Source organism: Pseudophryne corroboree, chromosome 2 (assembly GCF_028390025.1).
Source record: "Pseudophryne corroboree isolate aPseCor3 chromosome 2, aPseCor3.hap2, whole genome shotgun sequence".
Classification (NCBI taxonomy): domain Eukaryota; kingdom Metazoa; phylum Chordata; class Amphibia; order Anura; family Myobatrachidae; genus Pseudophryne; species Pseudophryne corroboree.
Genome location: NC_086445.1, coordinates 385,459,700 through 385,486,106, shown reverse-complemented (window position 1 = coordinate 385,486,106; position 26,407 = coordinate 385,459,700). Strand labels below are relative to the sequence as shown.

General features: G+C 47.2%; 1 protein-coding gene across 1 annotated transcript in view; it reads right to left on the bottom strand.

Moving 5' to 3' along the window:
* Positions 1–26,407, bottom strand: part of SLC15A1 (solute carrier family 15 member 1) — a 127,961-nt gene that overhangs the window by 12,148 nt on the left and 89,406 nt on the right. The window contains exons 17-20 of the mRNA XM_063950765.1: positions 25,533–25,670; positions 23,459–23,602; positions 11,817–11,863; positions 90–197 (exon numbers count right to left, since the gene is read on the bottom strand). Coding sequence (XP_063806835.1) covers positions 90–197; positions 11,817–11,863; positions 23,459–23,602; positions 25,533–25,670 — 437 coding nt within the window. The remainder of the gene's footprint in view (positions 1–89; positions 198–11,816; positions 11,864–23,458; positions 23,603–25,532; positions 25,671–26,407) is intronic.

Here is a 26,407-nt window from a genome sequence, read left to right as displayed (position 1 = left end):
GAAACAAAATGTAATATATGTGTGAAATATACCTGTATACAACACAAAGTCATTACAGTTTATTGTTACTTATAATCTACAGTACTTACATTCCTAAAGTTAACATAGTATAATTGGAAATGCTGAATGGTAGAACTTCTCCAATATTTTGACCAGCCACCGTCACGTTTAACATTTCTTGGAGATTATTAACAAACCTAGAAAGAAGAAACAAATAATTGTTACAATTCTTAGACAATTCTAGGTATAATCTTACGTGGGGCATTATTCTGTAAAAGTGAAATGTGCCTCACAATGTCTTATATACAGTATGTTGTTGATTATAAAATGTGACATATATTATATAGTGTTTAGTGAGGATGTAAAATTTTTATTTTCTCCATTCTTGCAATTGGTCATTAGCAAACTCTGGCACTTGACTGTAGTGGAAAAAATACCTCATGCCTCAAAAATGAATCCTACAAATTGTACATGTTGTGTCTATGGTCTTCCTTCAATATGCCGGTCTCCTAAAGGTCCTCCATTCAAGGACCTATTGGGGATAATTCCAAGTTGATCGCAGCAGGATTTTTGTTACAATTGGGCAAAACCATGTGCACTGCAGGGGAGGCAGATATAACATGTGCAGAGAGAGCAATAGGCCCTACACACATGCCGATATCACTGCACGATATGAACGATCTCGTTCATTAATGAACGAGATAACGTTCATATCGTGCAGTGTGGAGTCACCAGCGATGAACGATGCGCGGCCCCGCGCTCGTTCATCGCTGGTGACATGTCGGCTGTGCATGCAGGCCAATATGGACGAGATCGTCCATATTTGCCTGCACGTCTATGGAGCCGGGTGATGGGGGGAGTGAAGAAACTTCACTCCCCCCGTCACTGCCCCCCCGCTGCCGGGTCGCCCGTCGGCCGTATCGCCCGTCGGGCACCTCGGCGGCACATCGCCTAATGTGTAGGGCGCTTTAGATTTGGGTGGGGTGTGTTAAATCTGCAATCTAATTTGCAGTGTAAAAATAAAGCAGCCAGTATTTACCCTGCACAGAAATAAAATAACCCACCCAAATCTAACTCTTTCTGCACATGTTATATCTGCCCCACCTGCAGTGCACATGGTTTTGCCCAATTGCTATCAAAAATCCTGCTGCAATCAACTTGGAATTACCCCCATTGTTCTAACACTGGGGTAATTCAAAGTTGATCGCAGCAGCAAATTTGTTAGCAGTTGTGCAAAACCATGGGGGTAATTCCAAGTTGATCGCAGCAGGAATTTTATTAGCAGTTGGGCAAAACCATATGCACTGCAGGGGAGGCAGATTTAACATGTGCAGAGAGAGTTAGATTTGGGTGTGGTGTGTTCAATCTGCAATCTAATTTGCAGTGTAAAAATAAAGCAGCCAGTATTTACCCTGCACAGAAACAAAATAACCCACCCAAATCTAACTCTTTCTGCACATGTTATATCTGCCTCCCCTGCAGTGCACATGGTTTCGCCCAACTGCTAACAAAATTCCTGCTGCGATCAACTTGGAATTACCCCCCATGTGCACTGCAAGTGGGGCAGATATAACATGTGCAGAGAGAGTTAGGTTTGGGTGGGGTGTGTTCAAATTGAGATCTGAATTGCATTGTAAAAATAAAGCAGCCCGTATTTACCCTGCACAGAAACAAAATATCCCACCCAAATCTTAAGGTCCGTACACATTAGACGATGTCGCTCTGTGAGTGACGTCGTCTAATGTTTCCCCTCCCGGGCCGGCCGGTCGGCAACCGACTGTACACACTGAGCTATATGACCGCTCATATCGCTCAGCGACGTTACGCCTCCGCCAGCCCTGCATTCAGGTCGTGGATGACAGTCCAGATCCTGCATGCATGCACTGGCGACAGCAACAATCGTTGCCGACCGGCAGGGCTGCGCATCGGTCGTCGCTGGCAGCCTACACACTTATCGATAAAATGAGCAACGTCACTCAGGAAGGGGGAAAATGAGCGACATCGCTCATTTTATCGGCAAGTGTGTATGGGCCTTAACTCTCTCTTCAAATGTTATATCTGCCACACCTGCAGTGCACATGGGGGGGTCAAAACTGCGCATGCGCTGGTGCTGCAGTGCGCTGGTGCATGCCAGGCCGTCGTTGCCTAGCGATTGCCTCTGCCTGATTGACAGGCAGAGGCGGTTGCTGGGCGGGAGGGGGCTGGACAGCTGCGTTAAGCTGCCGTTTAGGGGGCGCTGTCCGGCCAATGCAGGCATGGCTGGACCATTGGTGTGTGTGTGGGGGGGGGGGCCACGGCGGCTGCATGACGTCATGCAGCCGATGCAACCCGGGCAACAAAGAGGTTCTCCCGACCAGCTGCAGAAGCTGCGCTGGCCGGGAGGTACTCCTGAAATGCAAAAGCATCGCCGCTGTGCGATGCTTTTGCACTTCTGCAGTGGGGGGGGGGGGGAGGGGGCGGCACTGACATGCGGGGCGGACTAGCCCTGTACTGGGCGTCCCTCCGCATGTCTGAGTGCCTGATCGTAGCTGTGCTAAATTTAGCACAGCTACGATCAACTAGGAATGACTTCCATGGTTTTGCCCACCTGCTAACAGATTTGCTTTTGCGATCAACTCTGAATTACCTCCACTGTTCAAATATAGGGCCTAACTAAGACTGGATCGCTGTGCTGCAAATATGCAGAGGTCTGCGATCAGATAGTCACCGTCCAGGGGGAGTGAAAATCCGCCCCGTGCAAGTGTGTGAATGCATGCGTACGCCGTGCGAAAACTACGGCACACAGCGGACAGCTGCAAATCCGTTCGCACCTCACTCACCATCGAATGTTTTTTTTCCGGTCTTTTAAGCCCGTACAGTCTGTGCGTATCCCAGGACTTACTCCTTCAGTGCGAAGAAATCAGGCTGATCAGGGTCGGAGCTAACGTCACACACCCTCCCAGAAAACGCTTGGGAATGCCTGCGTTTTTCTGGACAAAACCAGAAAAATAAGAATTTACTTACCGATAATTCTATTTCTCGTAGTCCGTAGTGGATGCTGGGGACTCCGTCAGGACCATGGGGAATAGCGGCTCCGCAGGAGACAGGGCACAAAAGTAAAAGCTTTAGGATCAGGTGGTGTGCACTGGCTCCTCCCCCTATGACCCTCCTCCAAGCCTCAGTTAGGACACTGTTCCCGGACGAGCGTACACAATAAGGAAGGATTATGAATCCCGGGTAAGACTCATACCAGCCACACCAATCACACCGTACAACCTGTGATCTGAACCCAGTTAACAGCATGATAACAGCGGAGCCTCTGAAAAGATGGCTCACAACAATAATAACCCGATTTTTGTAACAATAACTATGTACAAGTATTGCAGACAATCCGCACTTGGGATGGGCGCCCAGCATCCACTACGGACTACGAGAAATAGAATTATCGGTAAGTAAATTCTTATTTTCTCTGACGTCCTAAGTGGATGCTGGGGACTCCGTCAGGACCATGGGGATTATACCAAAGCTCCCAAACGGGCGGGAGAGTGCGGATGACTCTGCAGCACCGAATGAGAGAACTCCAGGTCCTCCTCAGCCAGGGTATCAAATTTGTAGAATTTTTCAACGTGTTTGCCCCTGACCAAGTAGCAGCTCGGCAAAGTTGTAAAGCCGAGACCCCTCGGGCAGCCGCCCAAGATGAGCCCACCTTCCTTGTGGAATTGGCATTTACATATTTTGGCTGTGGCAGGCCTGCCACAGAATGTGCAAGCTGAATAGTACTACACATCCAACTAGCAATCGTCTGCTTAGAAGCAAGAGCACCCAGTTTGTTGGGTGCATACAGGATAACAGCAAGTCAGTTTTCCTGACTCCAGCCGTCCTGGAAACCTATATTTTCAGGGCCCTGACAATATCTAGCAACTTGGAGTCCTCCAAGTCCCTAGTAGCCGCAGGTACCACAATAAGCTGGTTCAGGTGAAACGCTGACACCACCTTAGGGAGAAACTGGGGACGAGTCCGCAGCTCTACCCTGTCCGAATGGACAATCAGATATGGGCTTTTGTGAGACAAAGCCGCTAATTCTGACACTCGCCTGGCCAAGGCCAGGGCCAACAGCATGGTCACTTTCCATGTGAGATATTTCAAATCCACAGATTTGAGCGGTTTAAACCAATGTGATTTGAGGAATCCCAGAACTACGTTGAGATCCCACAGTGCCACTGGAGGCACCAGACATGGTACTTGCTGAAGCAAGTCCCTTCTTAGCGGCAGAGGCCATGAGTCCTCTGTGAGCATTTCTTGAAGTTCCGGGTACCAAGTCCTTCTTGGCCAATCCGGAGCCACGAGTATAGTTCTTACTCCTCTACGTCTTATAATTCTCAGTACCTTGGGTATGAGAAGCAGAGGAGGGAACACATACACCGACTGGTACACCCACGGTGTTACCAGAACGTCCACAGCTATTGCCTGAGGGTCTCTTGACCTGGCGCAATACCTGTCCAGTTTTTTGTTCAGGCGGGACGCCATCATGTCCACCTTTGGTCTTTCCCAACGGTTCACAATCATGTGGAAGACTTCCCGATGAAGTCCCCACTTTCCCGGGTGGAGGTCGTGCCTGCTGAGGAAGTTTGCTTCCCAGTTTTCCACTCCCGGAATGAACACTGCTGACAGTGCTATCACATGATTTTCCGCCCAGCGAAGAATCCTTGCAGTTTCTACCATTGCCCTCCTGCTTCTTGTGCCGCCCTGTCTGTTTACGTGGGCGACTGCCGTGATGTTGTCCCACTGGATCAATACCGGCTGACCTTGAAGCAGAGGTCTTGCTAAGCTTAGAGCATTGTAAATTGTCCTTAGCTCCAGTATATTTATGTGGAGAGAAGTCTCCAGACTTGATCACACTCCCTGGAAATTTTTTCCCTGTGTGACTGCTCCCCAGCCTCTCAGGCTGGCATCCGTGGTTACCAGGACCCAGTCCTGAATGCCGAATCTGCGGTCCTTTAGTAGATGAGCACTCTGCAGCCACCGCAGAAGAAACACCCTTGTCCTTGGAGACAGGGTTATCCGCTGATGCATCTGAAGATGCGATCCGGACCATTTTTCCAGCAGATCCCACTGAAAAGTTCTTGCGTGAAATCTGCCGAATGGAATCGCTTCGTAAGAAGCCACCATTTTTCCCAGGACCCTTGTGCAATGATGCACTGACACTTTTCCTGGTTTTAGGAGGTTCCTGACTAGATCGGATAACTCCCTGGCTTTCTTCTCCGGGAGAAACACCCTTTTCTGGACTGTGTCCAGAATCATCCCTAGGAACAGTAGACGTGTCGTCGGAAACAGCTGCGATTTTGGAATATTTAGAATCCACCCGTGCTGTCGTAGAACTACTTGAGATAGTGCTACTCCGACCTCCAACTGTTCTCTGGACCTTGCCCTTATCAGGCGATCGTCCATTTTCTTTGAAGAAGAATCATCATTTCGGCCATTACCTTGGTAAAGACCCGGGGTGCCGTGGACAATCCAAACGGCAGCGTCTGAAACTGATAGTGACAGTTCTGTACCACGAACCTGAGGTACCCTTGGTGAGAAGGGCAAATTGGGACATGGAGGTAAGCATCCCTGATGTCCAGGGACACCATATAGTCCCCTTCTTCCTGGTTCGCTATCACTGCTCTGAGTGACTCCATCTTGATTTGAACCTTTGTATGTAAGTGTTCAAATATTTCAGATTTAGAATTGGTCTCACCGAGCCATCTGGCTTCAGTACCACAATATAGTGTGGAATAATACCCCTTTCCTTGTTGTAGGAGGGGTACTTTGATTATCACCTGCTGGGAATACAGCTTGTGAATTGTTTCCAATACTGCCTCCCTGTCGGAGGGAGACGTTGGTAAAGCAAACTTCAGGAACCTGCGAGGGGGAGACGTCTCGAATTTCCAATCTGTACCCCTGGGATACTACTTGTAGGATCCAGGGGTCCACTTGCGAGTGAGCCCACTGCGTGCTGAAACTCTTGAGACGACCCCCCACCGCACCTGTTTGTACGGCCCCAGCGTCATGCTGAGGACTTGGCAGAAGCGGTGGAGGGCTTCTGTTCCTGGGAATGGGCTGCCTGCTGCAGTCTTCTTCCCTTTCCTCTATCCCTGGGCAGATATGACTGGCCTTTTGCCCGCTTGCCCTTATGGGGACGAAAGGACTGAGGCTGAAAAGACGATGTCTTTTTCTGCTGAGATGTGACTTGGGGTAAAAAAGGTGGATTTTCCAGCTGTTGCCTTGGCCACCAGGTCCGATGGACCGACCCCAAATAACTCCTCCCCTTTATACGGCAATACTTCCATGTGCCGTTTGGAATCTGCATCACCTGACCACTGTCGTGTCCATAAACATCTTCTGGCAGATATGGACATCGCACTTACTCTTGATGCCAGAGTGCAAATATCCCTCTGTGCATCTCGCATATATAGAAATGCATCCTTTAAATGCTCTATAGTCAATAAAATACTGTCCCTGTCAAGGGTATCAATATTTTCAGTCAGGGAATCCGACCAAGCCACCCCAGCGCTGCCCATCCAGGCTGAGGTGATCGCTGGTCGCAGTATAACACCAGTATGTGTGTATATACTGTTTAGGATATTTTCCAGCCTCCTATCAGTTGGCTCTTTGAGGGCGGCCGTATCTGGAGACGGTAACGCCACTTGTTTTGATAAGCGTGTGAGCGCCTTATCCACCCTAAGGGATGTTTCCCAACGCGCCATAACTTCTGGCGGGAAAGGGTATACCGCCAATAATTTTCTATCGGGGGAAACCCACGCATCATCACACACTTCATTTAATTTATCTGATTCAGGAAAAACTACAGGTAGTTTTTTCACACCCCACATAATACCTTTTTTTGTGGTACTTGTAGTATCAGAAATATGTAACACCTCCTTCATTGCCCTTAACATGTAACGTGTGGCCCTAAAGGAAAATACGTTTGTTTCTTCACCGTCGACACTGGAGTCAGTGTCCCTGTCTGTGTCTGTGTCGACCGACTGAGGTAAATGGGCGTTTTAAAGCCCCTGACGGTGTTTGAGATGCCTGGACAGGTACTAATTTGTTTGCCGGCCGTCTCATGTCGTCAACCGACCTTGCAGCGTGTTGACATTATCACGTAATTCCCTAAATACGCCATCCATTCCGGTGTCGACTCCCTAGAGATGACATCACCATTACAGGCAATTGCTCCGCCTCCTCACCAACATCGTCCTCATACATGTCGACACACACGTACCGACACCCAGCACACACACAGGGAATGCTCTGATAGAGGACAGGACCCCACTAGCCCTTTGGGGAGACAGAGGGAGAGTTTGCCAGCACACACCAAAACGCTATAATTATACAGGGACAACCTTTATATAAGTGTTTTCCCCTTATAGCATCTTAATATATAATCATATCGCCAAATAAGTGCCCCCCCTCTCTGTTTTAACCCTGTTTCTGTAGTGCAGTGCAGGGGAGAGCCTGGGAGCCTTCCCACCAGCAGTTCTGTGAGGGAAAATGGCGCTGTGTGCTGAGGAGAATAGGCCCCGCCCCCTTTTCGGCGGGCTTCTTCTCCCGTTTTTCTGACAACCTGGCAGGGGTTAAATACATCCATATAGCCCCAGAGGCTATATGTGATGTATTTTTAGCCAGTATAGGTATTTTCATTGCTGCCCAGGGCGCCCCCCCCAGCGCCCTGCACCCTCAGTGACCGTTGGTGTGAAGTGTGCTGAGAGCAATGGCGCACAGCTGCAGTGCTGTGCGCTACCTCATGAAGACTGAGAAGTCTTCAGCCGCCGATTTCTGGACCTCTTCTCTCTTCAGCATCTGCAAGGGGGTCGGCGGCGCGGCTCCGGTGACCCATCCAGGCTGTACCTGTGATCGTCCCTCTGGAGCTAGTGTCCAGTAGCCTAAGAAGCCAATCCATCCTGCACGCAGGTGAGTTCACTTCTTCTCCCCTAAGTCCCTCGTTGCAGTGAGCCTGTTGCCAGCAGGACTCACTGAAAATAAAAAACCTAATAAAACTTTTACTCTAAGCAGCTCTTTAGGAGAGCCACCTAGATTGCACCCTTCTCGGCCGGGCACAAAAACCTAACTGAGGCTTGGAGGAGGGTCATAGGGGGAGGAGCCAGTGCACACCACCTGATCCTAAAGCTTTTACTTTTGTGCCCTGTCTCCTGCGGAGCCGCTATTCCCCATGGTCCTGACGGAGTCCCCAGCATCCACTTAGGACGTCAGAGAAATGGTCAGTTACCACCCACAAACGGCCTCTTCCTGTCAATCACCTTGCGAACGCCCGTGCAATCGAAATTTTCGCACCATCCTGTTGCTGCTGCTGCCCATTGCGCATGTGCATTGCGCTGCATACACATGCGCAATCATTCGATAATCGTCCGCTGTGCCAAAACGCACACCAGTGATCAGGTCTGAATTGGGCCCGTGGATTATACATCAACATTTATTTAGTATATGGATCCCTAGATTTCTGTAAGATATTGCTTTAATATCCATGAGGTTCTCTTCCCACACAACCCCACCTGACTTTCTTTCGCCACCCCACAACCACAAAAAAATAAAGAAAAGTAAATGTATTTATGTTTTTGCTGAAACATACTATTATTGCTATTTTACTTTACTACTGAGAATTCAACAGTTTCATGATTTTTGGTCCTCTTCAGCACCAGTCGCTGCTGCTGCGAATAAGTAGAATGGATGATTTTGTCGCGTCTGCGCATGCACAGCATTCGCATCGTGCGTGCACGACCATTCAATCGCTATGTGATTGGCAGCAGTGGCCACCAATTTATTTGCTTCTGTGACAAAATATTATGCTTTATAATGTTGCTTTAAAGTTAAAATATACAATTTAAAAAATTGTCCTTTCTTTTCGTCTCTAGGGCCTAATTCAGACCTGATCGCTAGCAAACGATTTTTGCACTGCTGCGATCAGAGAGTCACCGCTTACAGGGGGAATGTATTTTTGCTGTGCAAGTGTGCGAATGCATGTGTAGCAGAGCTGCACAAACTGATTTTGTGCAGTCTCTGCCTATCCCAGGACTTACTCAGCCGCTGCAATCACATCAGCCTGTCTGGGACCGGAATTGACGTCAGGAACCCTTCTGCTAACGCATGGACACGCCTGTGTTTTTCCAGACAATCCCTGAAATTGGTCAGTTGACACCCACAAACGCCTTCTTCCTGTCAATCTCCTTGCAATCGCCCGTGCGAACGGATCCGTCGCACAAACTCATCGCTGAGCGCCGATCTGCTTTGTGCCCGTGCAATGCGCCTGCGCATTGCGGTGCATATGCATGCGCAGTTTGGACCTGATCGCCCGCTATGCAAAAACTCACAGCAGCAAACTGGTCTGAATTACCATCCTAGTTTCTAAAGGAACCACATTGAGTGTATAATGTTATTATGATAAAACTAGAGAAAGTTACATGTTTGACACATTTTTGCAGAAGTACTGTAACGCGTTTTGGGCACTATTCAGAGTTGATAGCAATTTTGCAATAATTGCAAATGGCCATGTTTTGGCCATCTGCGCATGTGCAGCGCTCGCATAGCACATGCACAGACTTTATGTGATCGCATCCTGGAAACATGCGATTGCATAGAGATTGACATGCATCAGGCGGTCAGGGGCGGCAACGTAGCGTTGGGGGGAGTGGTGCAGAAAATGCAGGTGTGTCATGGCCGTTTCTGAGGTGGCCGGATGACGTTGCCTGTGTTCCTGCAACGGGAAACATGGCGGCGGTGCACCTGTACATGCAGCCTGACTGCGTATACAGGGGTCAACATCTATTTACCACTTTCTGATAAACCTCTATTTACCACCTGTGCTGGGCAGCCCCCAGCATGCGATTTTATCAGTAGCAGTTTTTGTGGTTTTTGCAAACTGCTACGGAGTCTGAATAAAGTTTTCTTCTTCAAACACTACAGACTGTAAAAGGAAAACTTAGCACAGCTATGATCATTCACACTGACATGCGGGGGGACGCCCAGCACAGGGCTAGTCCGCCCCGCATGTCAGTGCCGCCCCCCCCCCCCCCCTGCAGAAGTGCAAAGGCATCGCACAGCGGCGATGCCTTTGCATTTCAAGAGTAGCTCCCGACCAGCGCAGCCTTAGCGTGCTGGCCGGTAGCAACTCGTCGATCCCTGGCCCGCAGCGGCTGCGTATGACATCACGCAGCGGCTGCGGGCCACTCCCCGCTCGGTCCGGCCATGCCTGCGTTGGCCGGACCGCGCCCACAAAACAGCGGCCAAACGCTGCCGTTCCGCCCCCTCCCGCCCAGAGACCACCTCTGCCTGTCAATCAGTCAGAGGCGATTGCAGCCCAGCTTGCAGGCCATCTGGCATGTGCCGGCGCACTACGGCACCGGCACATGTGCAGTGGGTACCCGTTCGCTCGGGTTGCGATAAAAAGCAGCCAGCAAACAGGTCAGAATGACCCCCAAAATGTTTTGTAGGTACTAACCTCTGCAGTGCACATATGAGCCAAAAATGTGAGATATCCGAATTCAAAGCATTGGTCACAATCCAAGCCTGTTAATTGTTCTTCCCAGCCTGATATCTCGGGTTATGTCTGATTTAGAGTTTTTCTGGTATACTCCAGAAGCTGGGACTCTCTGCTTTTGGTGGACACTGGCAGCTTGCTTCCACTATGCGCAAATCCAGAGATATCAGCCTTCCAGCAGTTGGTCCCTGTTCCAGCTCCACACGCCTGGTATACAGTTTATACAGCCCTGCTCATCTATCCCTTTAATAGGATTAACTGAGCCAGTGCTGTCGGAACCTAATCCCCTGCTGTAATGATTTAAGACCCTGCTGTATTGTTCTCTCTGTATTGTATTGCAGCTGAGAACAATAGATGAAAGGCTTATGATAATAAACCTTGGTGCAGCTAGGTGCACCAGAGAAGGCTAGATGAGCGAGGCTCCATCTGTATTTTGATTGGTGGATTGTTCTGGCTCCTCTGATCTCCAAGTCCCCAGTACCTCATAAAAGATGGGACCCTCTAATTATTTATCCAATTGAAAGCTAAGAAATCTTTTTTTTAGGAACTGGAGATATCTGCAGTCAAGCAAGGCTGCCCTCCCACCGGGGTTCTACACTGCTGTTAAGACAGCCCTGGTGCCAGAATGGCCTGAATGATAAAGCAGCCCAGATTACACATGCAACTTTTGAACATAAGAGTAGTAGATCAAGAGGACAGTGCAAGGGGTGCAAATACATCGTCCCGTGACGAAACGCGTTGTGCGTGACCAGCAGGACTTGTGACGCGTACCCAGTGCCCAGATGAGCGGCGTGTGAAGTCCGTTTGTTGTCCGTGCGGCTGGATGTCCAGAGCGGCTATTGGTAATCCTTGAGCAACGTTACACATCAGTGTACGCCATCCGGAGGCTACACGAGCTGTCTACACTGCGCTGGTTACCTTTTACTTTCAATGTATGTGAGTGAATACTTTGCCAGTAAAGCACTTTTGATGATTACACTCACCATTGCGCCCTCCATTGTTTTCTCTTTTTTCACATGTGCTGAGGAGTACAGGTTTACTCCTGAAGGAGGATTGCAGCAATAATACATTTGGACGGATATATCTGAGAGACTATATTGTTCTAAATGCGCGACTTTATCTTTTTCATATATATATATATATATATATATATTATTATTATTTTTTTTTGCATGCAGGCAAATTACTGTCTGCTTTTGCATGTAGAACCCAAATACTAGACAACTGTATTGTTACTCTGAGATTTACAGTGTAGTGCCGATGAGCTAGGAAAATCCGCTAACCCAACATTGTACTCTACCTGATCGCATTGTTTCCTTGCTCTGGTTTCTTGGTAATATCTGTAGCCTGGGAGAATACAATGCAGTTGTTAATAACAATTACTCATGTTGTAATCACACACATATATACAGTATTATACTAATTAGTGTATCATTAATAAACATTTTAACCCTACACAATCATAGGCAAACGCAGGGGGGGTTTCTGGTTGCCCAGAAACCCCCTCCTCTTGACAAGTGGCTCAAATTATAACAACAACAGCAACAGTATATAATACGGTTACTAGAGCTGCTGCCACATCATGCAGTTTAAGGAACAGAGCAGAGCTGCTGCACATGCCCAGTGATAGCAGCTTCTTCTACCAAGTTTGCTGTGTGTTGATCTGAGCCCTCAATCAGTGCACTGGACCAGAGAGTAGCTAACAGGAGAGTAGCTACCAGGAAGAAGACCCAGTGCAGAGACATATATCCCCACAGTGCCAGATATGCCCCCAGTGCAGATACACATGCCTCCACAGTGCCAGATATGCCCCCAGTGCAGATACACATGCCTCCACAGTGCACAGTGCCCGATATACCCCCAGTGCAGATACACATATCCTCACAGTGCCAGATATGCCCCCAGTGCAGATACATATATCCCCACAGTGCCAGATATGCCCCCAGTGCAGATACATATATCCCCACAGTGCCAGATATGCCCCCAGTGCAGATACATATATCCCCACAGTGCCAGATATGCCCCCAGTGCAGATACACATGCCTCCACAGTGCCAGATATGCCCCCAGTGCAGATACACATGCCTCCACAGTGCACAGTGCCCGATATACCCCCAGTGCAGATACACATATCCTCACAGTGCCAGATATGCCCCCAGTGCAGATACATATATCCCCACAGTGCCAGATATGCCCCCAGTGCAGATACATATATCCCCACAGTGCCAGATATGCCCCCAGTGCAGATACATATATCCCCACAGTGCCAGATATGCCCCCAGTGCAGATACATATATCCCCACAGTGCCAGATATGCCCCCAGTGCAGATACACATGCCTCCACAGTGCCAGATATGCCCCCAGTGCAGATACATATGCCTCCACAGTGCCAGATATGCCTCCAGTGCAGATACACATGCCTACACAGTGCCAGATATGCCCCCAGTGCAGATACACATGCCTCCACAGTGCCAGATATGCCCCCAGTGCAAATACACATGCCTCCACAGTGCCAGATATGCCCCCAGTGCAGATACATATGCCTCCACAGTGCCAGATATGCCTCCAGTGCAGATACATATGCCTCCACAGTGCCAGATATGCCTCCAGTGCAGATACACATGCCTACACAGTGCCAGATATGCCCCCAGTGCAGATACATATGCCTCCACAGTGCCAGATATGCCCCCAGTGCAGATACACATGCCCCCACAGTGAACAGTGCCAGATATGCCCCCAGAGAAGATACACATGCCCCCACAGTGAACAGTGCCAGATATGCCCCCAGTGCAGATACATATATCCCCACAGTGCCAGATATGCCCCCAGTGCAGATACATATATCCCCACAGTGCCAGATATGCCCCCAGTGCAGATACACATGCCTCCACAGTGCCAGATATGCCTCCAGTGCAGATACACATGCCTCCACAGTGCCAGATATGCCCCCAGTGCAGATACACATGCCTCCACAGTGCCAGATATGCCCCCAGTGCAGATACATATATCCCCACAGTGCCAGATATGCCCCCAGTGCAGATACATATATCCCCACAGTGCCAGATATGCCCCCAGTGCAGATACACATGCCCCACAGTGCCAGAAATGCCCCCAGTGCTGATACACATGCCCCCAAAGTGCCTCCCACAGTGCCAGATATGCCCCCAGTGCTGATACACATGCCCCCAAAGTGCCTCCCACAGTGCCAGATATGCCCCCAGTGCTGATACACATGTCCCCACAGTGCCGACAACAAAAAGTGATGCTCACTGCTTCTCACCTGCTGCTGTGAGGGGAGTAGAGCGCAGCGTGCGCCTCTCCTACCCCTCCGTCTCCAGCGGCGGTGCCTATCTTCAATTTGCCGCCGGCCCGTGAGCCAATCAGAGCTCGTGGTCCAGCAGCCAATCAGGAGCCTCAGCTGCCGGTCCGCGAGCTCTGATTGGCTCACGGCTAGCACCGAATTTAAGATAGTCACTGCCGCTGGAGACGTCAGTGCGTGCCGCTTGCTGGCCACCGCTGCTGTAGAGAGTGAGTCACTGTGACTTACTGTCTGCAGCAGCGCCCTCTACTGCCTGGTGCTCAACGCGGCTGCGTAGCCCACGTATGCGTCGGGCCGTCCCTGCCCTTACCGCACAGATGATGGGAGATGGGGCGGGAGGGAGAACACTAAACTATAAAAGGGGGCATTGGGCTTAAGGAAGGGGTCCCGGTACATGACTTTCAGGGTGGTATGGGGTGTTTAATACGCAGGGGAGGGGTGGATAGTGGAGTCGGCTTCATATTCATCATTTTCTGGGGGGATGGCAGCTTGCTTGACTATAAGTAACCTCTTCCTGATTACTTATCTTATTTATATTATTTAAATATGTTTGATGCAGCCTACACTATAGGCCATATATTGTGTTAAATATTAATACTGTATTCCATGTTCCGCCAAGTGGGAGATTGTGGATTCCATTTGGAAACCCCCCTTTAGAAATCCTGCGTTTGCCACTGACAATGTACAGGTTGAGTCTTCCTTATCCAAAATGCTTAGGACCAGAAGTATTTTGGAAATCGGATTTTTGGGAATTTTTGCATACCATAATGCGATATCTTTGGGAATGGGACCCAAGTCTAAGCACAGAATGCATTTATGTTTCATATGCACCTTATACGCATAGCCTGAGGGTCATTTTATACAATATTTGTAATCATTTTGTGCATGCAGCAAAATTTGTATACATACACAAAATTAATTTTAATTAATAATATTGTATGCCTTATACACACAGCCTGAAGGGATTAATACCTGTATACAATGGTTTTTTTTCCAATAATTGTGTGTATTAAACAAAGTTTGTGTACATCACAAATCAAAGGTTTCACTATGTTGTCCAAAAATGCCATATTTCCGAATATTGCATATATTGGATTTTGGATGTAGTAGACCTAACCTGTATTCAGAAAGAAATGACTGTTGGTTTCATTTGTGAGCTGGAGAAACAGTGTAAGGAGGTACTACTATGCATTTCTGCAATGGGCCCCATTTTTACAAAGCTTCTTCACAGATTTTATCTGCAAAATAGCACATTTTATACAAGATGTTGGATGGTCCACGTGCAGAAAGATAGTGGGACACATTCTTCAATACTGTGAGATAGACTTTCTTTGTGACTATCCTTCTGTACCACTCGCAGGTCACGTGTCGCTCAGGGAAGGACGAGTTGGATGGAGCACTGTTACCGCTGCTCTAACCTCTTTTCAAGCACATGCACGCCTTCGGTATTTGCAGAATACATATATTTTCAAGAGCAATGATGGTATGATAATGACTTATGGTCTGACAAAATGACATACATATTATGATGCCTAAATAATGAGAAAGAAGTGTGCATGTATAAATGTTTACCTTTCCCAATTTTGTAGGACGGTTCTAGGCATTTAAACAACAGAAATACTGTACACTCTACGACACTGGTGGAAGAAATGCCTGATTTTTCCAATCAGTTTAAACTATGTGTAATGGTCTATCTTTATGCAAATAATAAACAATGAACATAGAATATTTGTGAAACGTAAGGCACACCTCTGTACTGGGGCATCACTGAGGTTCCTAACACTTGGTGCGGTGACCTGGCGCACATCCCTGGAAAGGGGATGTGGCCTCGGGGGCCGACCGTGGATTCATCACTAAGGGGGCCTGCCCAGCATTCCTGGAGATGCGGGCCGCCTCTGTAGACTAGTCTGCCTGCACAGTGTATACTAGAGATGAGCGGGTTCGGTTTCTCTGAATCCGAACCCGCCAGAACTTCATGTTTTTTTTCACGGGTCCGAGCGACTCGGATCTTCCCGCCTTGCTCGGTTAACCTGAGCGCGCCCGAACGTCATCATGACGCTGTCGGATTCTCGCGAGGCTCGGATTCTATCGCGAGACTCGGATTCTATATAAGGAGCCGCGCGTCGCCGCCATTTTCACACGTGCATTGAGATTGATAGGGAGAGGACGTGGCTGGCGTCCTCTCCATTTAGATTATAAGAGACTGAGAGAGATTTACTGGAGCTGACTAGGAGGAGTACTGTTACTGTAGAAGTGTAGAGACTGAGTGGAGAGAGTTTACTAGTGAGGACAGTGCAGTTTACTTTATAATCCGTTCTCTGCCTGAAAAAAGCGATACACAGCACACAGTGACTCAGTCACATACCATATCTGTGTGCACTGCTCAGGCTCAGGCCAGTGTGCTGCATCATCTATTATCTATATATAATATTATATATATCTGTCTGACTGCTCAGCTCACACAGCTTATAATTGTGGGGGAGACTGGGGAGCACTACTGCAGTGCCAGTTATAGGTTATAGCAGGAGCCAGGAGTACATAATATATTATATAGTGAGTGACCACCAGACACACAGTGCAGTTTATTTAATATATCCGTTCTCTGCCTGAAAAAAGCGATACACACAGTGACTCAGTCAGTCACATACCATATCTGTGTGCACTGCTCAGGCTCAGGCCAGTGTGCTGCATCATCTATTATCTATATATAATATTATATATATCTGTCTGACTGCTCAGCTCACACAGCTTATAATTGTGGGGGAGACTGGGGAGCACTACTGCAGTGCCAGTTATAGGTTATAGCAGGAGCCAGGAGTACATAATATATTATATAGTGAGTGACCACCAGACACACAGTGCAGTTTATTTAATATATCCGTTCTCTGCCTGAAAAAAGCGATACACACAGTGACTCAGTCAGTCACATACCATATCTGTGTGCACTGCTCAGGCTCAGGCCAGTGTGCTGCATCATCTATTATCTATATATAATATTATATATATCTGTCTGACTGCTCAGCTCACACAGCTTATAATTGTGGGGGAGACTGGGGAGCACTACTGCAGTGCCAGTTATAGGTTATAGCAGGAGCCAGGAGTACATAATATATTATATAGTGAGTGACCACCAGACACACAGTGCAGTTTATTTAATATATCCGTTCTCTGCCTGAAAAAAGCGATACACACAGTGACTCAGTCAGTCACATACCATATCTGTGTGCACTGCTCAGGCTCAGGCCAGTGTGCTGCATCATCTATTATCTATATATAATATTATATATATCTGTCTGACTGCTCAGCTCACACAGCTTATAATTGTGGGGGAGACTGGGGAGCACTACTGCAGTGCCAGTTATAGGTTATAGCAGGAGCCAGGAGTACATAATATATTATATAGTGAGTGACCACCAGACACACAGTGCAGTTTATTTAATATATCCGTTCTCTGCCTGAAAAAAGCGATACACACAGTGACTCAGTCAGTCACATACCATATCTGTGTGCACTGCTCAGGCTCAGGCCAGTGTGCTGCATCATCTATTATCTATATATAATATTATATATATCTGTCTGACTGCTCAGCTCACACAGCTTATAATTGTGGGGGAGACTGGGGAGCACTACTGCAGTGCCAGTTATAGGTTATAGCAGGAGCCAGGAGTACATAATATATTATATAGTGAGTGACCACCAGACACACAGTGCAGTTTATTTAATATATCCGTTCTCTGCCTGAAAAAAGCGATACACACAGTGACTCAGTCAGTCACATACCATATCTGTGTGCACTGCTCAGGCTCAGGCCAGTGTGCTGCATCATCTATATATATTATATATCTGTCTGACTGCTCAGCTCACACAGCTTATAATTGTGGGGGAGACTGGGGAGCACTACTGCAGTGCCAGTTATAGGTTATAGCAGGAGCCAGGAGTACATATTATATTAAAATTAAACAGTGCACACTTTTGCTGCAGGAGTGCCACTGCCAGTGTGACTGACCAGTGACCTGACCACACTGACCACCAGTATAGTTAGTAGTATACTTATATTGTGATTGCCTGAAAAAGTTAAACACTCGTCGTGTGACTTCACTTGTGTGTTTTTTTTTTTTTTATTCTATAAAAATAAAACTCATTCTGCTGACAGACAGTGTCCAGCAGGTCCGTCATTATATAATATATAATATATACCTGTCCGGCTGCAGTAGTGATATATATATATTTTTTATATCATTTATCATCCAGTCGCAGCAGACACAGTACGGTAGTTCACGGCTGTGGCTACCTCTGTGTCTCTGCACTCGGCAGGCAGTCCGTCCATAATTGTAATACCACCTAACCGTGGATTTTTTTCATTCTTCTTTATACATACATAGTTACATAGACATCTTCTCTTTATCAACCAGTCTATATTAGCTGCAGACACAGTACAGTACGGTAGTTCACGGCTGTGGCTACCTCTGTGTCTGCACTCGGCAGGCAGTCCGTCCATAATTGTATACCACCTAACCGTGGTTTTTTTTCATTCTTCTTTATACATACATAGTTACATAGACATCTTCTCTTTATCAACCAGTCTATATTAGCTGCAGACACAGTACAGTACGGTAGTTCACGGCTGTGGCTACCTCTGTGTCTGCACTCGGCAGGCAGTCCGTCCATAATTGTATACCACCTAACCGTGGATTTTTTTCAGTCTTCTTTATACATACATAGTTACATAGACATCTTCTCTTTATCAACCAGTCTATATTAGCTGCAGACACAGTACAGTACGGTAGTTCACGGCTGTGGCTACCTCTGTGTCTGCAGTCGGCAGGCAGTCCATAATTGTATACTAGTATCCATCTCCATTGTTTACCTGAGGTGCCTTTTAGTTGTGCCTATTAAAATATGGAGAACAAAAATGTTGAGGTTCCAAAATTAGGGAAAGATCAAGATCCACTTCCACCTCGTGCTGAAGCTGCTGCCACTAGTCATGGCCGAGACGATGAAATGCCAGCAACGTCGTCTGCCAAGGCCGATGCCCAATGTCATAGTACAGAGCATGTCAAATCCAAAACACCAAATATCAGAAAAAAAAGGACTCCAAAACCTAAAATAAAATTGTCGGAGGAGAAGCGTAAACTTGCCAATATGCCATTTACCACACGGAGTGGCAAGGAACGGCTGAGGCCCTGGCCTATGTTCATGGCTAGTGGTTCAGCTTCACATGAGGATGGAAGCACTCAGCCTCTCGCTAGAAAAATGAAAAGACTCAAGCTGGCAAAAGCAGCACAGCAAAGAACTGTGCATTCTTCGAAATCCCAAATCCACAAGGAGAGTCCAATTGTGTCGGTTGCGATGCCTGACCTTCCCAACACTGGACGTGAAGAGCATGCGCCTTCCACCATTTGCACGCCCCCTGCAAGTGCTGGAAGGAGCACCCGCAGTCCAGTTCCTGATAGTCAGATTGAAGATGTCAGTGTTGAAGTACACCAGGATGAGGAGGATATGGGTGTTGCTGGCGCTGGGGAGGAAATTGACCAGGAGGATTCTGATGGTGAGGTGGTTTGTTTAAGTCAGGCACCCGGGGAGACACCTGTTGTCCGTGGGAGGAATATGGCCGTTGACATGCCAGGTGAAAATACCAAAAAAATCAGCTCTAGGTGTGGAGGTATTTCACCAGAAATGCGGACAACAGGTGTCAAGCCGTGTGTTCCCTTTGTCAAGCTGTAATAAGTAGGGGTAAGGACGTTAACCACCTCGGAACATCCTCCCTTATACGTCACCTGCAGCGCATTCATAATAAGTCAGTGACAAGTTCAAAAACTTTGGGTGACAGCGGAAGCAGTCCACTGACCAGTAAATCCCTTCCTCTTGTAACCAAGCTCACGCAAACCACCCCACCAACTCCCTCAGTGTCAATTTCCTCCTTCCCCAGGAATGCCAATAGTCCTGCAGGCCATGTCACTGGCAATTCTGATGAGTCCTCTCCTGCCTGGGATTCCTCCGATGCATCCTTGCGTGTAACGCCTACTGCTGCTGGCGCTGCTGTTGTTGCCGCTGGGAGTCGATGGTCATCCCAGAGGGGAAGTCGTAAGCCCACTTGTACTACTTCCAGTAAGCAATTGACTGTTCAACAGTCCTTTGCGAGGAAGATGAAATATCACAGCAGTCATCCTACTGCAAAGCGGATAACTGAGGCCTTGACAACTATGTTGGTGTTAGACGTGCGTCCGGTATCCGCCGTTAGTTCACAGGGAACTAGACAATTTATTGAGGCAGTGTGCCCCCGTTACCAAATACCATCTAGGTTCCACTTCTCTAGGCAGGCGATACCGAGAATGTACACGGACGTCAGAAAAAGACTCACCAGTGTCCTAAAAAATGCAGTTGTACCCAATGTCCACTTAACCACGGACATGTGGACAAGTGGAGCAGGGCAGGGTCAGGACTATATGACTGTGACAGCCCACTGGGTAGATGTATGGACTCCCGCCGCAAGAACAGCAGCGGCGGCACCAGTAGCAGCATCTCGCAAACGCCAACTCTTTCCTAGGCAGGCTACGCTTTGTATCACCGCTTTCCAGAATACGCACACAGCTGAAAACCTCTTACGGCAACTGAGGAAGATCATCGCGGAATGGCTTACCCCAATTGGACTCTCCTGTGGATTTGTGGCATCGGACAACGCCAGCAATATTGTGTGTGCATTAAATATGGGCAAATTCCAGCACGTCCCATGTTTTGCACATACCTTGAATTTGGTGGTGCAGAATTTTTTAAAAAACGACAGGGGCGTGCAAGAGATGCTGTCAGTGGCCAGAAGAATTGCGGGACACTTTCGGCGTACAGGCACCACGTACAGAAGACTGGAGCACCACCAAAAACTACTGAACCTGCCCTGACATCATCTGAAGCAAGAAGTGGTAACGAGGTGGAATTCAACCCTCTATATGCTTCAGAGGTTGGAGGAGCAGCAAAAGGCCATTCAAGCCTATACAATTGAGCACGATATAGGAGGTGGAATGCACCTGTCTCAAGTGCAGTGGAGAATGATTTCAACGTTGTGCAAGGTTCTGATGCCCTTTGAACTTGCCACACGTGAAGTCAGTTCAGACACTGCCAGCCTGAGTCAGGTCATTCCCCTCATCAGGCTTTTGCAGAAGAATCTGGAGGCATTGAAGAAGGAGCTAAAAGGGAGCGATTCCGCTAGGCATGTGGGACTTGTGGATGCAGCCCTTAATTCGCTTAACAAGGATTCACGGGTGGTCAATCTGTTGAAATCAGAGCACTACATTTTGGCCACCGTGCTCGATCCTAGATTTAAAGCCTACCTTGGATCTCTCTTTCCGGCAGACACAAGTCTGCTGGGGTTGAAAGACCTGCTGGTGACAAAATTGTCAAGTCAAGCGGAACGCGACCTGTCAACATCTCCTCCTTCACATTCTCCCGCAACTGGGGGTGCGAGGAAAAGGCTCAGAATTCCGAGCCCACCCGCTGGCGGTGATGCAGGGCAGTCTGGAGCGACTGCTGATGCTGACATCTGGTCCGGACTGAAGGACCTGACAACGATTACGGACATGTCGTCTACTGTCACTGCATATGATTCTCTCAACATTGATAGAATGGTGGAGGATTATATGAGTGACCGCATCCAAGTAGGCACGTCACACAGTCCGTACTTATACTGGCAGGAAAAAGAGGCAATTTGGAGGCCCTTGCACAAACTGGCTTTATTCTACCTAAGTTGCCCTCCCACAAGTGTGTACTCCGAAAGAGTGTTTAGTGCCGCCGCTCACCTTGTCAGCAATCGGCGTACGAGGTTACATCCAGAAAATGTGGAGAAGATGATGTTCATTAAAATGAATTATAATCAATTCCTCCGCGGAGACATTGACCAGCAGCAATTGCCTCCACAAAGTACACAGGGAGCTGAGATGGTGGATTCCAGTGGGGACGAATTGATAATCTGTGAGGAGGGGGATGTACACGGTGATATATCGGAGGGTGAAGATGAGGTGGACATCTTGCCTCTGTAGAGCCAGTTTGTGCAAGGAGAGATTAATTGCTTCTTTTTTGGGGGGGGTCCAAACCAACCCGTCATATCAGTCACAGTCGTGTGGCAGACCCTGTCACTGAAATGATGGGTTGGTTAAAGTGTGCATGTCCTGTTTTGTTTATACAACATAAGGGTGGGTGGGAGGGCCCAAGGACAATTCCATCTTGCACCTCTTTTTTCTTTTCTTTTTCTTTGCATCATGTGCTGATTGGGGAGGGTTTTTTGGAAGGGACATCCTGCGTGACACTGCAGTGCCACTCCTAGATGGGCCCGGTGTTTGTGTCGGCCACTAGGGTCGCTAATCTTACTCACACAGTCAGCTACCTCATTGCGCCTCTTTTTTTCTTTGCGTCATGTGCTGTTTGGGGAGGGTTTTTTGGAAGGGACATCCTGCGTGACACTGCAGTGCCACTCCTAGATGGGCCCGGTGTTTGTGTCGGCCACTAGGGTCGCTAATCTTACTCACACAGCTACCTCATTGCGCCTCTTTTTTTCTTTGCGTCATGTGCTGTTTGGGGAGGGTTTTTTGGAAGGGACATCCTGCGTGACACTGCAGTGCCACTCCTAGATGGGCCCGGTGTTTGTGTCGGCCACTAGGGTCGCTAATCTTACTCACACAGCTACCTCATTGCGCCTCTTTTTTTCTTTGCGTCATGTGCTGTTTGGGGAGGGTTTTTTGGAAGGGCCATCCTGCGTGACACTGCAGTGCCACTCCTAGATGGGCCCGGTGTTTGTGTCGGCCACTAGGGTCGCTAATCTTACTCACACAGCTACCTCATTGCGCCTCTTTTTTTCTTTGCGTCATGTGCTGTTTGGGGAGGGTTTTTTGGAAGGGACATCCTGCGTGACACTGCAGTGCCACTCCTAGATGGGCCCGGTGTTTGTGTCGGCCACTAGGGTCGCTTATCTTACTCACACAGCGACCTCGGTGCAAATTTTAGGACTAAAAATAATATTGTGAGGTGTGAGGTATTCAGAATAGACTGAAAATGAGTGTAAATTATGGTTTTTGAGGTTAATAATACTTTGGGATCAAAATGACCCCCAAATTCTATGATTTAAGCAGTTTTTTAGTGTTTTTTGAAAAAAACACCCGAATCCAAAACACACCCGAATCCGACAAAAAAAATTCGGTGAGGTTTTGCCAAAACGCGTTCGAACCCAAAACACGGCCGCGGAACCGAACCCAAAACCAAAACACAAAACCCGAAAAATTTCAGGCGCTCATCTCTAGTGTATACTGCCGACTCTCACTCTATGACAGGAACCGAGTGCTGCACGGAATGTTATAGTGCAGCACCCAGCTCCCTGTCACTGAGGAGAAGTGGGCATACTGGATTCGCACGTGGACTATGAATTTACATAGAGTCCTATGCACCACAAAAAATATGCTCAATACATATTTACTGTATGGACCCTGTTCTTCAAAAATTATTTCCAGTTTGATTATTCCAGGTTTTCTGCATCAAATAACCTGTACTTACCAAGTGTAACAGTAAGGAGAATATTCATATATACTGAAGCACAGTATTGTGCCCTTAATTCTAGTCTACAATATTCTAAGAAGTACTTACCCATTCTGTCCTCAAGTTGTCTTGATTTGTTACAATATATGTGTATCGAGTCTTGCCAGGAAAATCATTAAGAAGTTCTTTTGTCACATTTCCATAGGTAAAATGGATGGAACTGTTAGTCGGAAGCTTCTCATAGTCACTTGCCTAAACAACAATTAAATAGATTTTTTTTAAAAACCTATATAGTCATGCTTGATATGTTTTACTATATATATTGTGTAATGTTATTTTAATAAGACTTGTGACATCATATAATTAGGGGCAGGACAAGGTATTCTGAGTCAGTAGCAGGACAGGGTGGTAGGAGTAAGTGGCAGAACAGAGTGGTCCGAGTCAGTGGCAGAACAGCGTGGTCCCAGTCAGTGGCAGGACAAGATATTCTATATCAGTGGCAGGACAGGGTGAGCCAAGTCAGTGGCAGGCCAGGATGATCCCAGTCAGTGGCAGTACAAGATATTTTAAATCAGTGGCAGGACAGGGTGGTAAGAGTCAGTGGCAGGACAAGATATTCTAAATCAGTGGCAGGACAAGGTGGTAAGAGTCAGTAGCAGGACAGGGTGATCTGAGTCAGTGGCAGAACAGGGTGAGTCGAGTCAGTGGCAGGACAGGGTGGTAAGAGTCAGTGGAAGGACAATATATTCTAAATCAGTGGCAGGACAGGGTGTTAAGTGTCAGTGGCAGTACAAGAAATTTTAAATCAGTGGCAGGACAGGGTGGTAAGAGTCAGTGGCAGGACAAGATATTCTAAATCAGTGGCAGGACAAGGTGGTAAGAGTCAGTAGCATGACAGGGTTATCTGAGTCAGTGGCAGAACAGGGTGAGTCGAGTCAGTGGCAGGACAGGGTTGTAAGAGTCAGTGGAAGGACAATATATTCTAAATCAGTGGCAGGACAGGGTGATAAGAGTCAGTGGCAGGACAGGGTGATCTGAGTCAGTGGCAGAACAGGGTGAGCCGAGTCAGTGGCAGGACAGGTTGGTAAGAGTCAGTGGCAGGGCAATATATTCTAAATCAGTGGCAGGACAGGGTGGTAAGAGTTAGTGGGAGGACAAGGTGATCTGAGTCAGTGGCAGAACAGAGTGTCCTGAATCTCACGGCAAAATACTGAACTGTAGACCTTATACGATATCCTTGTGGGTTTCCTAATGGTCCTAAGCATATTGAATAATTCATGGAAAAATAAGGAAATCTATGTCCTGGGGATGGTTTGTTTTAAACATCATGATGAAAAATGATAGTCAGTGCTCTCACAACCATAATTACAATCAAGGCAGATGCTACCTCTGCCTACCAGATCCAATGTTTTCTGCAATATTCCAGTTCTACAGTCTACACTACAAACACGGTTTGGCCACAGCTGTTTAGTAATGTACAGTATAAAAGCAGAAGGCTGAGGTGTGCTATGTGATTATTTACAAAGGCTTTTGAGAGAAGCCATATCCTCTTGCTCAATCATAACATTTATTGACATGTACTTATATAGCACCAGCATATGCTTTTGCACTTAGAGTAGATGATCTATCTGTATCACCAAAGGTTTTGTGAATAGCTTCCCTGTATAGAATTAATTTCTTCCATCCCCACTGGACATAATCTAAAATCTTATTCAGTACAGACAGAGCCTGGAAGCCGGAGCCACCAAACCTTTATTTTATCTTCTTGAATGGTTATGACATTGGTCTTAAGGTGCATACACACTGGGCAATATTGTCAACACTATCGCTCATTTTTATCCTCCTGGGCGATATTGTTTACAATATCACCCAAGGTGTATACTGCTAGAGATGCCCGATACGCGCTCCATGGGTCATTAACGACCTTAACGACCCCTGTTGTTGGCTGTACATGCAGCTCAATGTGACTATATCGTCAGGAGCTGCATGTTCAGGCCAGCCACAGTATGACCTCACTGTGCGATATTGCATAGTGTGTATGCATTATGTCGGCAGCCCGGAAGGGGAAGAGAAACACTAGGCAATATCACTCATGGAGTGTATCACCTAGTGTGTACCCACCTTAACATTATCCAATTGATTGCTAATGTCATATCTCTAAAACATAATGAAAATACTTTACCTGTAAATGTTCCAATGATAGGGAAACATTGGCAGGAGGTTGCATATATTCTCCATAAGAAATACTAACATTTTCAGTTCCTATATTTATGACTTTGATGTCTATTTCACTACTGGATGGAAATTTTGGCAGAGTTTTCTGGAGAGAGAATACAATGTTAGTTTTAATATTACAGTCTGGTTACTATGGTGAATAGTATTTTTATTTACAGAAGTGAAAACGGCTGTAGCGTTTTAGTGGGAGAGTTTCAAGTAGTCATGACACAGTCGGAAAGAAACAGGTCGCACCTGGATAGCACCCGTGTACACATTCCCAGGTGTGACCAGGCTCTTGTCAGTCTGAAAGTGGTATAAATAAGCTATGCAAACTCAATACAATATTCCTAAAATACAAATAGAATTACATTTAGATAGATATTATGTTGATTTCTAAAACCTGTTTTAGAAACATGTTTGTAACTATAACACATGATGAGCTCCTCTCTCCAGAGCCCCAGGAGCTGTACAATGAAGCCATATTTCCCAGTGTTCCTTTGTTCATTTGACAGCCCCAGATAAAAGGCTCTTTCTCCAGGTTACCATAGGCAACCTTCCACCAGGCCAAGCTGTACATAGCTTACTCTTTATATCCCAGACAGGGCTGTCCTGAGGACCAACAACCCTCATACTCTAAAGTCACAACAGTTCTGTAGTATAAAAATGAGAAGACAGCTTCTAGGAAGCTCCCAGGTATTGTGTGTATTGCACTTTCTGCACCCTATTACCCAGTTTTGTGGAGGATCTGTTTGAACTGTGAACTGTGGCTTGGACATAGTGTTTTTTGTGGCTTTGGGAAAAAAAAGAAAATGCAGAAAGTTACTAATGTGTTTCTTGGCT